At 41.8% G+C, this 17,749-nt stretch overlaps 2 protein-coding genes across 4 annotated transcripts in view; one reads left to right on the plus strand and one right to left on the minus strand.

Annotated features, from left to right (window-relative positions):
* Positions 1–321: 321 nt before the first annotated feature.
* Positions 322–17,749, plus strand: part of fbxo11a (F-box protein 11a) — a 31,874-nt gene continuing 14,446 nt past the window's right edge. Inside the window, exons 1-12 of one of the 3 annotated variants that reach the window (XR_014602156.1) lie at positions 322–903; positions 5,787–5,914; positions 6,108–6,189; positions 7,362–7,506; positions 7,700–7,829; positions 10,016–10,099; positions 10,615–10,747; positions 11,508–11,614; positions 12,172–12,283; positions 12,835–12,941; positions 15,111–15,248; positions 16,899–17,116. Coding sequence is in view for 2 of the 3 variants with exons in the window: in XM_084077211.1 (XP_083933337.1) it covers positions 798–903; positions 5,787–5,914; positions 6,108–6,189; positions 7,362–7,506; positions 7,700–7,829; positions 10,016–10,099; positions 10,615–10,747; positions 11,508–11,614; positions 12,172–12,283; positions 12,835–12,941; positions 15,111–15,248; positions 16,899–17,116 (1,490 nt within the window). In the remaining variant the exon portion in view is untranslated. The remainder of the gene's footprint in view (positions 904–5,786; positions 5,915–6,107; positions 6,190–7,361; positions 7,507–7,699; positions 7,830–10,015; positions 10,100–10,614; positions 10,748–11,507; positions 11,615–12,171; positions 12,284–12,834; positions 12,942–15,110; positions 15,249–16,898; positions 17,117–17,749) is intronic. The other 2 variants (XM_084077211.1, XM_084077212.1) reach the window with 2 other exon arrangements.
* The window catches only part of LOC311059352 (small ribosomal subunit protein eS1-like), a gene marked incomplete at its 5' end in the record, with an annotated part of 49,084 nt that continues 40,037 nt past the window's right edge, over positions 8,703–17,749 (minus strand). The window contains one exon of the mRNA XM_084077213.1: positions 8,703–8,776. Within this exon, the coding sequence (XP_083933339.1) occupies positions 8,741–8,776 (36 nt within the window). The 3' untranslated portion in view covers positions 8,703–8,740. The remainder of the gene's footprint in view (positions 8,777–17,749) is intronic.

The following is a 17,749-nucleotide window of genomic DNA, read 5'->3' on the forward strand; positions in this document are numbered from 1 at the left end:
TGCTAATGTGGCCTATTATTTGAGACACACATCCGGTGTTTTGACCAATAAGCACCTTTGTTTGGCCCGTTTTTAGGAACAGCTGACGTTTTTTTCGGGCCAAACAATGGCATCACGTGACGTTGATCCCCTTCTCCTATTCGCTCATACTAGGACAGGACGTATGTGTAGGCGGAATAATTAGTTGCTTCTTTTGGGCTTGTTTTCCTAGACCTGGTTACCTTAATTCTCTTGCATAACCTGGCAACACTGGTGTGTGTTTGTTGCCCTGGTGGTGTGTGTGTGTATGTGTGTGTGTATGTATGTGTGCGTGTGGACGGTAGGTACTAGGTCCTCCTTGTCTGATCTAATGTTATGGCTCCTCCTGCAGCAGAGGCAGCAGAACGGGGGTAGTAAGTAAGTAGAAACGGTAGAAACCAACGACGTGAAGAAGAAGAAGAAGAGAAGAGGAGGCGCCGCAACCAACCAGCCAGCCAGCCCAGAGCCCATCAGCATTTGTTGTCCCCCCTCCTCCTCCTCCTCCTTCTTCTCTGTCTCCTTCCTCCTCCAAAAAAAAATCACGGGAGAGAGAAAAAAAAAAACAAGAGATCGCAATGTTTAGGAAAAAAACATAATACTGGTCCTGGTGTGTCGAGCTCCTTCTTCACCGACCTCACCACCACCACCTCCTCCTCCTCTTCCTCCTCCTCCTCCTCTTGCTGCTGCTGAAGAAGAAGATCAAGAAGAAGGAGATCATAGAAAGGGGTTTCCGAGAGATTTTCTTCCAGATTCTCCCTCCTCCAGGCTTGGGGCCGCAAATGAACTCCGTCAGAGCGAGCAGCAGAAGACCAAGGCGAGTGTCTCTCAGGCCGCGCCCGGTGCAGCCGGAGAGGAACCACCACCAGCACCAGGACAGAGGAGGAGGTAACGTAACAACCGCACTAGATACCATGGATCATTCTCTAGTCATACATAGCTAGCTGTAGAATACAACCCTCGTAGACGTATTTATGATTCTGACGTTTTCAATCTACGAGAGTTGTAGGGTTCACCCCCCCCCCATGGACACAGGGACCTTCAGCACTATGCCCCGTAGACACTCCAAATATGTACAAATTGAAAATAAAGGTGCTTACCCCCAAGCACCAAATGTTAACTCTCGCTACGGGGTAGTAGTTTAATGTAATAATCCATATCTTTCAATAAAGAAGTGTTTTAATGCCGTCTGTGGCCGATTCTGTCGGAAGTTCCCAATGGGCGGTAGTGACGCGCCCCATCTGGTGAAACCCGGAATTACAGTCGATGTAAACAGTAATTAAACGACGGTGAAAAAATGGCGTTCGGCCACAGACGGCATTAAAACACTTCTTTATTGAAAGATATGGATTATTACATTAAACTACTAGTCCGTAGCGACAGTTAACATGTGGGGTGTGGAGGTAAGCACCTTTATTTTCAATTTGTACATGTTTGGAGTGTCTACGGGGTATAGTGCTGAAAGTCCCTGTGTCCATGGGGGGTGAACCCTACAACTCTCGTAGATTGAAAACGTCAGAATCATAAATACGTCTACGAGAGTTGTATTCTACAGCTAGGTCATACATAACCCCGGTTATTTGTGTGTTATTACTGATAAATAACATGGATAATACCACCCGTTCTTCTTCTTCTTCTCGCTTCTAATGTGACCGGGGGGTGGGGGGGAGGGATGACGTATTTGGTATGTGTATAAAAAAAAATCCAGGTGAAACCTGTATTATTATTATTTTTTTTAAACATAGCAAATACGTAATTTTAAAGAGAAATAATCGAAAAATAAATGCGTCATTTTTTCCAATAGTGCGTATGATGATACTTCTGGTCGAAATGGAGGAAGGCTTCGTACGTTGAAGCTGCTTTTTTCTAAAGGAGATTTGTTCGAGTTGTTATGTGTCTGTGTGTGTCTGTGTTATAACGTATGTATGCAACGTTATAACGTGCGTATGCAACGTTATGTCCCGAAACAGTGGACGTTTTTTGGTTGGAACTGTCTTCTGTCTTCATTTCGACAAAATGTATTTAAAGCGGTGGGGCATAAAATAGAAACGACAACGTTACAGGGCTTCCTCTACGCTCCGTAGTACGACGGTGTCGCTCGCGAAAAAAACAGATCTACAAGCCGACGACGCGTCGAATCGCGTCGCGTTGTCAGCTTGTAGGTCGATTCCCCCCCCCCCCCCCAACTCTCGCGAGAACTACGCTTCCGAGTGAGTTGTTGTGGAACGCAACGGTCAGGAAACACCGAGGCTTCGTGTGTACATGAAGGCCGCGCTTTGTTTGTTTTTGCTTTTCTTTCTTTAATTGCGCCGACTCTGTCTTTTCCCCCGTTTGTCTCTGTTAGTATTTCTGTTTTTAATTGGTCGTCGTTGTGTTAACTGACCCAAACCAACTGATGGAGTTCTAAGCTATACAAACAAACGCCATGGTTGTTAGCAACTAAAGCGGGGCTCACTGGGAACCTAGCCGTCTTTACGTGCTAGCAGAGCTAACGGTGCTAGCAGAGCTAACGCCAGCTGTGATTATTGTGTGTGTGTGTGTGTGTGTGTGTTAGCTTGTTTGTTAAGCAAGAAGAGACAGGTCAACTCTTATTTATGAGGGGGTTTGCATATTATCAGGCCTGTTAATGCTGTGGTTATCTGCAGTTAGTTGGCATGCATTGATCACGGTCTCTGAAATTACCATTTTTTTATTTGAACTGTGGTTTTTCTAATTGCTGCCTGCCTGCTAGTACCAACACGCATCTGTCAACCTCACAGCAAGGGGGACAAGACAGTAAGCAAAGGACAGATGTATGAGTGTTTGTTAACATAGAAAGGTAAATAGATCAACAGAACTGATTAGAAAGGGGAAAACAATCCCTCTCAGACCTCTGCCCCCACCCAATACACTCACCCAATGTGTCACACTGAAAAAAGTGTGGATCCCAAAAATTAAAGCTCACCCCTATTCAGATTGTGTAGTATTCACATGGGTTTCATCTTCTTGTCACACCTTTGTGTCCAAGGATGCTGAGTAAGTGTGGTGTATTCATGCCCTATGATCATCATTATTTGCATTGATCATTATTTAATGTTTGTTTGAGCTATAAGTTGAAATAGCGCTACACTGTTCAGTATAATACATATACCAGTGGTTCTCAAACTTTTCCATGTCAAGGACTCTCAACTTGACACTTATTAGCCCGCGGACGCCCATATGAAAAGATATGCCAGGGACCCCCATAAGAGAAGATTTTTACGGCTCCAGCAGTGATTCTCAACCACTTTTATTTCAAGGTCCCCCCCAGTTTGACATGCATTAGGCTATGGACCCCCAGTTTAATGGCATTTCTATCTCTGGGACCCCAATATATATTGTAAAATCAATGTTAATTTAACTCTGAGAGTGTACAAATGGAACAGGTCCATTTGGTTCCATTTGTACACTCAGAGTTACAGACCCATAAGGGTCCATTTGGTTCCTAAACTATCCATCATTTAGCTGGGAACTAATAGGAACGAGGGGTAAGCGTGCACATCCTAAAACAATTATTCGGGTGCTGGACAACAATACGTACATCAGGAAAAAGAGGGGAAGTCCGCACAGCGTTTCAGCTCCCAGTAGAAAAGTTTTATTTAAGATAAGTTAGGCAAGGTTTCGACCGCAAATGGTCTTCATCAGGTCTGATACATGACATGGCAGGGTGTGTTAAATACAGGAGGAGAGGAACGATACATTCAAGGCAGCTGTGGTAGTAATTAACCTACATACACACCCACCAGATCTACAGGCTCAGGCCGAATAGAGTGATGCCATGTAGAGAGCTTGTAGATCTAGGGAAGAGCAAAGGGGGGCGGTAACGCCATCAAAAAAAGAAAACATTTTCCAAATAAGCCAAGGGCATTCAGGGTGGACAGGTTAATGGGCCAACACTAAAAAGTTCATGTGCAAATTGCAATACATTGCCGTTCACAGCTAAATGGACACCTGAAAATTAAAAGAACCTCTATAATAAAAAACGCCTAAAAGTAACGACTCCCTGGAACTCCCTCAAGGACCCCTGGGGGTCCTTGAGGGAGTTCCAGGGGGTTGTTTATTTGAGAAACAATGTCCAGGGGTTCCAGGGGGACCCCACTTTGAGAACCAATGTCGTATATACGGTGCAACTGAGTTGGCTTTACCTGGGCTAGTTGGCCATACATACATACATGCATTGTTTGTAGTGGTTACCTGTCTAGTAGCCTGGGAATCATCCATGCTACCAAAGCAACAAGCAGCGTTTGCATCTCTCCTCAGGAGAGTGTATGGAGTCCTGCCACTGTGAATATATGCCTTTTTAAAATATTTATTTTCTCTTCAAGAGATTGTTATTTCATTTTAAGTACATTGGAGGCCCCCCCTCCTGATGTTATCTGTGGATCATAAATTCTGGCCACGAAGCAGGTAATTGTGCAAATGTTACGGTTGCCTTGATCAGCTCTGTGTTGCAATTGCTTCTGTAACATTGTATTATAGCATGTTACTGACAAGTTTGTTTGAAAACTCACAAGTGAATTGGATGCTCTATGGACAACATGCAGCTTATGGTTCTCAAAACCTTGTTCTGGAACAGTTGCTCTGAATGACAGGTCTCTGCAGTCTGTTAATAGAGCGAGCAGGTGGCATTGGGACCACCAGGGGGGTCCGAAATTGGACCCTTGCGGGTCTGTAGCTCTGAGAGTGTACAAATGGAACCAAATGGACCCCGGAAAGTTCCATTTGTACACTCTCAGAGTTAAATTATCACTGAGCATTTTACAGTGTAGATTTGGGTCCCGAAGATAAAAAGTAAATGGTTCCATTCTTAAACTAGTTAGAGACCCCGTAAGGGCCCATTTGGACCGCCTGGTGGGCCCAGAAACAGACCTGGAGAACCGGTGTGTTTACTGTGTTAATAGATTACAAATTAGAAAAGGACGCGGAGTGGAGCGCACATTTCCATTAGGCAATTGGTTCTCAAAGTGGGATCCGAGGAGTCGAGGACCCCCAGGGGTCCTTGAGGGAGTTCCAGGGGGTCCCCAGCTAAATGGTTGATGGTTAGGAACCAAATGGACACTTATGGGTCTGTAACACCTGAGAGTATACAAATGGAACCAAATGGACCCTAATGGGTCCATTTGGTTCCATTTGTACACTCTCAGAGTTAAATTAACATTGATTTTACAATATAAATTGGGGTTCCAGAGATAAAAATGCCATTAAATGGGGGTCCGTAGCCTAATGCATTTCAAACTGGGGGTCCTTGAAATTAAAATGGTTGAGAATCACTGCTAGAGTCGTACAAATCTTCTCTTATGGTGGGTCCCTGGCATATCTTTTCAGATGGGGATTAATAAGTGTCAATTTGGGGGTCCTTGACTTGAAAAAGTTTGAGAACCACTGCATTAGGCAGAGTGGAAGTCAGTGTTTGGACAAGACTGATGTCATCAACATGATGTCAGCGGTTGGAGGGTGGACTGGAGCCGTGTGGAACTCCATATTTGACCTGCTCTGATAAGATCAGATGCACTCTGATGATCGTGGGTTTGATGTTTCACAAAAATAACAGTTGCTTGACACAGATTTAGGGCTTGACTTCCTTCTTGGCCTGCTGGCAGCGTGCACAAGAAATCTGAGGCTGATCGGTGTAGCCTTGAATATTATATAGAGGACAAAAGAGTATTTGAATGCAGGTGTAACTGTCTTCAAATACAATTTCTTAGGATTTATTTTTTTGGATTAGTAATCATTTTCTTTGCCCCCATTTTCAGATGAGGACGTTCCTGCAGATATGGTCGCAGAAGAATCCGGTCCAGGAGCTCAGAATAGTCCCTACCAACTTAGAAGAAAGTCTCTATTACCCAAGAGAACAGTGTGTCCGACAAAGACAAACATGGAGGTGCAACATTTTTCTAACACCTACAGCAGTCTTTCAAAAATGGCCAACATATCTTTTTTAAAGTAGATTGATTTTAGTGAAACAACATGGCCAATAAAGCCTTACTGTACAAAGTAGATTTAGGGTTTGAAATGATCTAGTTCTATGACATAAATGCCTCCACTAAGTTTGAAACATAATTTATTATCCACAGGGTGCTTCCACTTCAACCACAGACAACTTTGGACATCGACCCAAACGTCCGAGAGTTTCAGGAAAGTCTCAAGAGTTGCCAGGTAACTAAGGAACATATTCGTCCTGCATATTCCGGAATTGACCTGAGATGTACTGTAGATTACTCACCAGAATAATAACCACCTGAATTCCAGATCATGAAGGCAATGCAAAGAATTTAAATGGATGAATTAACCCATTAAGACCTGGAACTGTGTCATTTTTAGATTTGAGCTAAAAAGCATTATTTTACACTTTGGGCTATTTTTGAAAAATCGTGAAAATGTGTGCAAATCTTTGAATATATATATTTTTAAAGTGAACATTTTTAACTCAAATATTTGCTTCTGGGGGTCCCTGGAACAACATATTTTGATGGGGGTCCGCGGCCAAATACATATCATTTTGGGGGTCCTTGACATGAAAAAGATTGAGCAATGAGCACCACTGATATAGAAACATACGTTTTTCAGAAAACTGTTGGGATTTAGGAGATCCCAATCGGCTTCAGGTCTCAATGGGTTAAGTATTGGTGCAGTCCAACCCTGAATGCATGAATTCTACATTTCTATGGCAGGCATTAGACTCAGGTTCCACATGCACGTGTGTGTGTGTGTGTGTGTGTGTGTGTGTGTGTGTGTGTGTGTGTGTGTGTGTGTGTGTGTGTGTGTGTGTGTGTGTGTGTGTGTGTGTGTGTGTGTGTGTGTGTGTGTGTGTGTGTGTGTGTGTGTGTGTGTGTGTGTGTGTGTGTGTGTGTGTGTGTGTGTGTGTTGGGCGTAAATTCCATGCTTTTTAAAGCCATGGTGCTCTTACTTTGACATCTAATCACAGTGTGTGCCAGACCACCACCAGATGTGTCCTGGCAGATCTGATCCCATTCCGACCACAATTTGCCCCGTGTGCTTTTATTTGTACCTTGTGTAGCATGCATTCTCTGTTATCCGGGTGACATGCACAAACAGATACAGAACACTTTTCTTTTTTACCATGTTGTAAATACTTTCAGCAAATTAACTATAATAACAATAAGCAAACAAACCTTTTATAATATGATAATAATTTAGCCCATGTTAATTAGAAATCTTGCAGAAAATGTGCACCCAAACAGTCAGTTTTTGCACCATTTTTTAATTTTATTTATATATATATAAATATACATTTTGTTTCCCAGAGAATCCATGTCCCTATTGATATTTTTCTAATCCCATGATTATTTTCTTTTTTGACTCGTCAGCAGCTCCTGCAGAGCAATATCTACAGGAGAAGCTTCCAGACGAGGTGGTGCTGAAGATATTCTCATACCTGTTGGAGCAGGACTTGTGTCGTGCTGCGTGTGTGTGCAAGCGCTTCAGCGAGCTGGCCAATGATCCTATCCTCTGGTGAGAATAATTGTTCTGAAGACTGTTTATTGCATCCTGTAGATGCTGGACATTTATCATTGGGGATATTCAAGGTAGAAAACATGTTCATAATGTCAATTGCTTATTAACGGGAGTCCTGCTTAAGGGAACATAGATTGTGATATTATTTAGTTTAATTTAAAAATGTACTTTTCTATGTCTTCCGTTGCAGGAAGAGGTTATACATGGAAGTATTTGAGTACACACGGCCCATGATGCACCCAGAGGCAGGGAAGTTCTTCCAGATTAACCCAGAAGAGTATGAACAGCCAAACCCGTGGAAGGAAAGCTTTCAGCAACTGGTATGCAATCTCCTTTGTGTCCACTGACCCTCTGCTGCTGCCCTCACTGTTGTACACATGTAAAGGTTGCACACATCTTGCTTCGATGCTAGTTAGGGATGGAGCAGCAGCGCCGAAAAAAACAGGACATATGCCCCAAGCCATGAGGAGATACCCTCAAAGCGCCACAGAGACTGTTGCTTCAAGTGTAAATCAGATTTAGATCCTTTTTTAGCGGCGCTAGCCGCTCTATACCTTTAGGTATAGAGCGGTAGCCCTCTATACCTGGCTTTTGCGTCAACGTTCTGATTGGTCAGACACGTCAACAAAGTGATTGGTCAAGCTTCACGTGACACGTGGCTATAAACACATTATAAACACTTATTGATGACAAAATGTATCAAAGGCGCCGCTACCTTCACACAGGTGTGATTTTTTTTTTTTTTTTGAAGATTTTTTTGGGGGTCTTTTTCTGCCTTTTTATTGATAGGAACAGCAGACTGACAGGACGTAGGGAGAGATATGGGGGGGGGGGGGACACACAGCAAAGGTCGTCGGGATTGGGAGTCGAACCTGCGACACGCCATCAGGCTGGATTACCAGCCAGTCCAGGCCTAGATTACATTTCTGAACAGTCAAATAATAACTATTACTGTGGCATTTGCAAAAGGAAATATGTTACACTGTTCCCACCTTCTTTTTTTTTTCCACATTTACTTTTTATTTTTTGAGTGGTGCCAACCACTCCTATATCTGACTTTGTCTGTGTCCGTATGTATGTATGACCAATAAACACACATTGATGACAACATCAATACGGGGCTCATCAAAGGCACCACTCTCTTCACACAGGGTGTGATTTTTTTTATTAAATTTGTGACATGGTGGATTTTTCAGTCAGTCTCCTGGATGGGGGGCTCGTAGCCGTCAGCTCACTCCACCTTGGCCCCCGTCTCGTCACCAGTGGCCTTGGGGTGATAGATGGGGGAGACACACAGCAAAGGCCGTCGGGATCGGGAGTCGAACCCGCGACGCGCTGTCAAGCTGGATTACCAGCGTATGTGGTATGCGCCTGGACCGCTAGGCCAGCGGGCGCCCCAGCATCTGGACCTTCCTTACACAGATATCGGGATAACCCTTCTGGAAAGTCCTCTCCATGTCCTTGCCAACACTGTAAGGGACCAGCTTGATGACTTGAACGACTTCGAGGTCATTGGTCTGGACCTCAGGGGTCCTGATCTTCTTGTGCATCTGGCGGATCTGTCGATGCTGGGCCTGCTGTGGCTTGCGGATCTTGGTGAAACTGAACCTACAGAAACCATCACAGAACAGACGCACCAGGTAGCCGTCAGTGGTCTTCACGTCCACATGGGTCTCCTGATTCCTGTCTATTCCTCTACTCATATTCCTGGCTATGTCTATGTTCCTGTCTATTCTATTCCCATCTATGATGGAGCACTTGACAATGCGGTACATTTGGTCACGGGTCAGGTCCATGCCGCGGAAGTTGGTCAGACAATTCTCGCCCTGGACGTCCTCTGTGATCAGCTTGAACTTGCGGAAGGCTACCTGGTCGTTCAGGTTCAGGTCAGCAAGGTTCACCTCAAACACACGGTCTGAGTCTATTATGGTTCCCTGAGGCCTGGTGACCCCGGGCTCGCCAAGATCGGGGACGATGAAGCTGTCTGGTTCCTTGACCTTGTCCTTCTTGTCCTTCTCCACAATCCTTTTATCACCCTTTTTTTCGCCTTTGGTCAGTCTCTTATTCTTGCGGTCTGCCATGTTGGGACCATATAAATTACTACTCAAAGGAAAGGTGACTGGTTGTCTAAGTGTAGCTGGTCAGTGATCTTGAAGGTAGTCTTAGGGATGGACGGTAACGCGGTCTGTCTACAACATCAAGGGTGACGGCCACTTTTTATATAGTGCTTGGCTATGAGTCAACTATATCCGTATATGGAGTTTTACATTAGCATGATTTCAGCACTGGATGTCTATATGGAGTACCGTGTCTCCATGTCTTCACCATTGACCTTTTTAAGACCTTTTTAATTGAATTCAATATTCAGCTTTATTGCAAGATCTATCGATGGCTTCCGTAATTGAAGTAATTATTCAGCTTCATATCAAGATAAGTATGCTCTGTTAATTCCCTCTTGTGCAGTTGGTGTTAAATTCATTCTTGGGATTTCTATGTTTCTTCACAGTACAAAGGAGCACATGTTAAACCGGGCTTTGCTGAACACTTCTACAGTAATCCTGCCAGATACAAAGGAAGAGAAAACATGCTTGTAAGTGAACTAACTCTTCTTTGTTTTTGTGAGTTTTTTTGTTTTAACCCATTAAGACCTGAGGCCGATTAAAACATATTTTTTTCTAAAGGTCCTTACACACCGGGCGACACCGGCGAAAATAGCGAATATATATAATTAAAAGACGCTTTTTCGCTCCATGTACGGAGCCATTGACTTTATAAGGTTTAAAAAAAAAACGCATTATTCGCACGAAAAAATCGCCCCGGTGTGTAACAACCTTCAATCCTAACGCTTAAAAAATATATATATATTCAAAGATTTTCACAATTTTGCAACATTTTTATGTAGCCAAAGAAATCTTAAAATGACACACAGATGCGTTCCCGGTCTTAAAGGGTTACATTTCTGGGCACCAAAACATAAACCTGATATATTTTTTGCCCGATTTATACGTTGTTGCTTAGCAGTGCAAATAGCAGCTCTATATCTATAAGCTGCACAATGTGTTGCACGCACAACTATCTATTCTTTCTGCCGTCTCTCTCCCTCAGTACTATGACACCATCGAGGATGCCCTTGGAGGGGTCCAGGAGGCCCACTTTGATGGTCTGATATTCGTCCACTCTGGTATTTACACAGATGAATGGATCTACATCGAGTCGCCCATTACGATGATCGGAGCAGGTATGGCTCTGATGCAGAGTTACCGTAGTCATTTGTTTTTATGTTGTTGTTTTTGTCATTTCTTTGTTCAGTTTAGTTTCGATTAGTTTTCACAGTTGGTTTGTTTCTTTCAGTATTCAGTTTAGTTGTTATTGTTTAACACATTGACTGCCTGAATTATTTTCACTGCCTATTGTTATTCATGCCAGAGATTTTTCAATGAAAAAAAAAAGTACTCAGGAGCCGAGATACAAAATTTTTAAGTTTTAAGTTAACAAGGAAGTGGATGAGAGTAAAGATCTTCGAAAATTCATATCTCCTTGGTCTTTGGGTCAAATAAAAAAATAAAAAAATTGAAAAATTATTATTTTGCTAAAATCGAGTTAACTCGATCTAGGCAGTCAATGTGTTAAATATGTTTACTTTGAGTTTTTATTATCTTCAGTGTTATTTTTTGTTAAAAAAAATAATATATATATATATATATATATATATATATATATATATATATATATATATATATATATATATATATATATATATATATGGGGATAGTTATGATGGTGGATAGTTATTACAATAGAAACCTTTTGTGAAGGCAATTCATTCATATCTCAATAAACATATGTGCCTAAAGTCTAGTATGTTTTATTTTTTGTCTTGGTTAACTATGTTTTTCACACCTAGTTTCAAGTCTTTACTTTTAGTTAACTATATAATAACCTTCTTCTGAAGCCTCACTTCCTTATGCATACAGTCGACTTGTTCTCCATTTTCACAGCTCCAGGAAAAGTTGCTGACAAGGTGGTCATTGAGAATACCAGAGATTCTACATTTGTGTTCATGGAAGGTTCAGAGGATGCATATGTTGGATACATGACCATAAGGGTGAGACAACCAGTTAATATAAATAACATTGTTGTAGGCCATATGGCAATCTTTGTTCTTTTGTTTTGTTAATTAAGACCTGAAGAAGCATCTGTGTCACATTTTCATTTGAACTAAAAAGCATTATTTTACACTTTGGCTATTCAAAAATAGCAGATCTACAAGCTCATGAGCTTGTATATCTGCTATTTTTGAAAACTCAAGAAAATGTGTGCAAATTAATATATTTATATTATTTTAAAGCTTACATTTTTAACTCAAATTTTTGCTTCTGGGGGTCCCTGGAACAAAATATTTTGAGATGAGGGTCGGCGGCCAAATACATATCATTTTGGGAGTCCTTGACATGAAAAAGTTTGAGAACCACTGATATAGAAATATAAGTTTTTCAGAAAACAGTTGGGATTTAGAAGACATTAGTAAGAATCGGCCTCAGGTCTTAATGGGTTAATTCTATGCATGCATGCTATGTCAGCCTGACCTGTGAATTTTTTTCATTGTTGCCGTTACAAGTATATTGATATTGATATTGATAAATGCTCTTCTGTCTCATGTAGTTCAATCCTGATGACAAATCCGCCCAGCACCACAATGCACATCACTGCTTGGAAATTACAGTCAACTGTAGCCCCATCATTGATCACTGCATCATACGCAGCACGTGCACAGGTAACGTAATATCCTGATTTCCGCTACTGTATATTTGGCATAGCAGAACGTGTGCTTTGACCGTCTTGAGATATAACGGGGGACATTTTCATAAGATCTTGGTGAAGAATGTTTTTTAGCAGGGACGTGCACAGATAGACTCTAGGTGGTGATAGAGCACCTGCCCTTTGCCCTCGTTTTTTTCTTTTTTCAGTTTACAGCAGGGGTCTTCAACTGGGGGTCCTCAGAGTTACTACAGGGGGTCCGCCAATTCTTTGTGATATGATTTTTCTTTTTACCATAACCACTCGAAACCTAGCATCCCTTTTCTGAGGAGAACTTTAGCCAAAAATAGCAGATCTACAAGCCCACAACGCCTCGCGCTGCGAGGCGTTGTGAGCTTGTAGATCGGCTATTTTTGGCAAAGAGGTATAGGTGTAGAGGGAAAAAAGAGCAGAACAAGTCAACAAAAAAAAAGTATAATTTACTTGAGCAGCTGCCCCTCAAAATGTCTGTGCACGCCACTGTGATTTAGTGTTGCATTTCTAAAGTCTTGATCTCCCCGTTTTCAGTCGGGTCCGCTGTCTGTGTTAGTGGCCAAGGTGCTTGCCCCACAATAAAGCATTGCAACATCAGCGACTGTGAGAACGTGGGCCTCTACATCACAGATCATGCACAGGTGAGATATACTATTTAGTTTACCCATTAAAGCCGGGAACGCATCCGTGTCATTTTTTTATTTCTTTGGCTATTCAAAAATAGCAGATCTACAAGCTCGTAGCGCGGCACTCAGTGCCACGCTACGAGCTTGTAGATCTGCTGCTCGTGACGTTTTTTTTGCAAATCTTTGAATATATATATATATATATATATATATATATATATATATATATATATATATATATATATATATATATATATATATATATATGTATTTAAAGCTAATCATTTTTAACTCAAATCTTTGCTTCTGGGGGGGATTCTACAAATGTTTTCTAAATCCTAACAGTTTTTTGAAAAAAATTATGTTGCTATAATCAGTGGTTCTCAAACTCTTTCATTTCAAGGACCACCCAAAATGATATGTATTTGGCCGCGGACCCCCATCTCAAAATATTTTGTTCCAGGGACCCCCCCAGAAGAGTTAAAAATGTTTGCTTTAAAAATATATATTCAAAGATTTGCACACATTTTCCACACACATTTTCTAAAAATAGCAGATATACAAGCTCATTGAGCTATTTTTGAATAGCCAAAGAAATCTTAAAAGGACTTAGAATCACTCATGATTGGCTAGGAGGTACACAGGAGTTAACATTCGTTTCAATCATGTCCACACTTTGATTTTATAATTTGTACTGAAAATGAACGATGGCACTTAGCTTCTGTATAATAACTGGATCACCTGTCATATTCTCTACCTAGTACGCCTTGTAGGAACACTGTATGTGTTCAGTAGAAGCTGGTCAGCAATCAAAAAAATCACACCCAGTGTGAAGTGGGCGGTGTGTGGTCATCACAACATGACTCACTTTAAAAAAAGGATAAATGACTTTTTTTAAAGTCCATACTGCTATTCATAGGGGCATGTGTTTCGCTAGCCAATCACAGTCCTGAATTTGCAAAGTCAGCCAATCACATTACAGTTAGTGGTGATGACACTAGCTGTAATGTGATTGGCTGATATGAAAAAAGTATCGATTTGCATTAACAATGGAAGGGTTAGGGGGTACACACATTTTTTGGTCGGTGTCCAAAACTCACTTATAGGGGGCGGCTACACCGCCCCAAAAAATCACACCCAGTGTGAAGAGAGTGGTGCCTTTGAAAGTGTAACTGGTTGCATCCGCAACAATCAGCAACAATATGTTGTCACGTGACACGTGACAACATATTGTCACATGTCACGTGAAGCTTGACCAATCAGCCGTGCTCAAACATACGGACGGACACACGGACAAAGTCAAATGTAGGAGTGGTTGGCACCACTCAAAAAGAACAAGACACATTCTAAACGGATTTAAAACCATTGAATTATAAGCGGAGTAGGCTACTTGCTGGCATGTGTGTCTCTGTATAATGGTTATTTTTTTTAAATATGCTAATGGTGGATGAGGCCAGAGAGATCAGCAAAGCTAATGTGAGGAACTCATTATTTTTGGCCACCATGTGTTCAGAATTTAAAATGTGCAGGAATGCAGCTTTCTGACCCCTACCTACATTTAATCTGTGTGCCTGCACTTACATTTTACAAGTTGTACTTGACGATGAATGACAGTGAGGTCAGCTCACTTTATAGTCTTCAGCTCAATGCTGATGTCAGACAGATGCAAAAAGTAATGTAATACAGTACACAAGCATTTCATCACTGTTATTGTCATATACTCAACTGTACTGTATAGCATTGGTTCTCAAAGTGGGGTCCGGGGACCCCCAGGGGTCCTTGGGGGGGTACCAGGGGGTCCCCAGCAAAATGTGTTAATGTAGCATCACAATCATTTTAACCTTTTATACTTTGGCTATTCAAAAATAGCAGATATACAAGCTCATAGCGCGGCACCGAGTGCCGCGCTATGAGCTTGTAGATCTGCTATTTTTGAAAAATCGTGAAAATGTGTGCAAATCTTTGAATGTATATATTTTGATGCAAACCATTTTAACTCAAATCTTTGCTTCTGGGGGTCCCTGGAACCAAATATTTGAGATGGGGGTCCGTGGCCAAATACATATCATTTTGGGGGTCCTTGACATGAAAAAGTTTGAGAACCACTGCTGTATAGGACAATATAGACAATAACAAAAAAGATCATCAAACGCCTCTGACTTCAGCTCTTGTGCATATTTTCAGGGCATTTACGAAGACAACGAGATCTCAAACAACGCGCTGGCTGGGATCTGGGTGAAAAACCACGGCAACCCTATAATACGACGGAATCACATCCACCATGGCCGAGATGTGGGCGTCTTCACGTTTGATCATGGCATGGTGAGCTGAAACGTGTCGGGTTTCGTCTACAGTGTGGAGACGAGTCAGAGTCGGGGGTTATTTGTGACTGCAGCCCAAAGCTGCTGGTAAATTCCATCAAAGACTAAAATACCGGTATGAGACCGACGGCGGACAATTGCTTTGAAGAGAGAGTTTTTAACCCATCGAGACCTGGAACTGTGTAATTTTTAGATTTGAGCTAAAAAGCATTATTTTACACTTTGGGCTATTCAAAAATAGCAGATCTACAAGCTCGTAGCGCGGCACCGAGTGCCACGCTACGAGCTCGTAGCGCGGCACCGAGTGCCACGCTACGAGCTTGTAGATCTGCTATTTTTGAAAAATCGTGAAAATGTGTGCAAATCTTTGAATCTATATATTTTTAAAGCGAACATTTTTAACTCAAATTTTTGCTTCTGGGGGGTCCCCTGGAACAAAATATTTTGATGGGGGTCCGTGGCCAAATACATATCATTTTGGGGGTCCTTGACATGAAAAAGATTGAGCACCACTGATATAGAAACATACGTTTTTCAGAACACTGTTGAGATTTAGGAGACATGTAGAATCGGTTCCAGGCTTCAGGTCTCAATGGGTTAAAGAACTTTGAAGAGAGTTTATCAGGGAGCATTCCAGTTGAACCTGTTGTAGTTTGATGGGTTGAATTGAATAGATCTTGACACCGATCACTATAAAAGGGTGTTAATCTTTTTTTAAATATTTTTTTTATTGGTAAAACAGGTGGTACAGGGAAACGAGGGTTTGTTATCACTGTTAACATTTCACCATGATTCTTTTTTACTTTTATGGGACATGACGAAACACAGACAGGACTGAACTTGACCAAGAAAACAGACAAAAAGAAAGTAGATTAATAAATAACCAAGATACAATGGGGCGAAGTTTACATCAGAGTATCTGAGGTGCTCACCTCAGAGAAGGAGTATTTATTTAGGATCAGTCTGGGTCAAAGGATGTGAGGGTGTTTATGAATGTGATTAGCGTTGCCATCTATAAAAAAAAATGGCAATTGAGCCTCTTAGAGCAGTGGTTCTCAAACCTTTTCATGTCAAGGACCCCCAAATTGACACTTATTAGCCCGCGGACACCCATTTGAAAAGATACGCCAGGGACCCCCATAAGAGAAGATTTTTACGGCTCTAGCAGTGATTCTCAATCATTTGTAATTTAAGGACCCCCCCCAGTTTGACATGCATTAGGGCTACGGACCCCCATTTAATGGCATTTCTATCTCTGGGACCCCAATTCATATTGTAAAATCAATGTTAATTTAACTCTGAGAGTGTACAAATGGAACATTTGGTTCCATTTGTACGCTCTCAGAGTTACAGACCCATAAGGGTCCATTTGGTTCCTATCCATCATTTAGCTGGGGACCCCCTGGAACCCCCTCAAGGACCCCTGGGGGTCCCCGGACCCCACTTTGAGAACCAATGTCTTAGAGAGTACTTTACCTTTTTCGATGATAGAAATGAAAAGGGTGTTAATCTAATCTAAAGTCTATGTTTAGTTGCTTAATACTTGATTACAAAAAAAACTATATTGTATACATTTTCGGGAAGCTATCACAGTTTTGGATAAACAAAGCTTCTACTGAAAATCATTTTTCTTTTCTCCCCCATTTTTCAGGGTTACTTCGAAAGCTGCAACATCCACAGAAACCGCATAGCGGGCTTCGAGGTGAAGGCGTACGCCAACCCCACGGTGGTCCGCTGCGAGATCCATCACGGCCAAACGGGGGGGATCTACGTGCACGAGAAGGGCCGCGGACAGTTCATCGAAAACAAGATCTATGCAAACAACTTTGCCGGGGTGTGGATCACCTCCAACAGTGATCCAACGATAAGGTCGGTGCGGTCACAACAACGTCATATTGTCAGTTAACACTCGAACCCTAGCACCCTTATTCCTGGGGGAACATTCTGCAGAAATAGCAGATCTATGAGCTCAACATTGTGTTGTGACGTGTTGTAGAGATTGCAGATGTGCCATTTATTGGCGAAGAGACTTGGTTTTTAGGTGGTTAACCACTTTTCATGTATAGGAAATGTATTTCCTTTAATCAGAGATTTTCAAAATGTTTCAAAAATAATGATTGGCTACTTTAGAAATAGCACTTAAAGCGATAGTTCACACCCAAAATAACTTTTTTTCCTATCGATTAGTCACCCCATGGAGACTTGAATTCATGGATATTTTTTTAGTTTTTGTCGCATTACTAAGCCAATCATCATCATTTGATGACCAGCAGCGGTTCTGGTAGGAGACACAAAGAGTCTCCTTTGTGTCTCCTACCGGAACCGCTGCCTACCGGTCCCGCTGGTCATCAAATTATTGGCTTAGGAATGCGACAAAAACAAAAAAAATATCCATGAATTCAAGTCACCATTGGGTGAATAGTAAGTTTTTTTGGGTGAACTATCCCTTTAACCCATTAACACATTGGCTGCCAATCGCGTAGATCTACGCGAACCTATTTA

This window comes from Gymnoscopelus microlampas (assembly GCF_963454915.1).
Source record: "Gymnoscopelus microlampas genome assembly, chromosome: 13".
NCBI classification, from domain to species: Eukaryota; Metazoa; Chordata; class Actinopteri; order Myctophiformes; family Myctophidae; genus Gymnoscopelus; species Gymnoscopelus microlampas.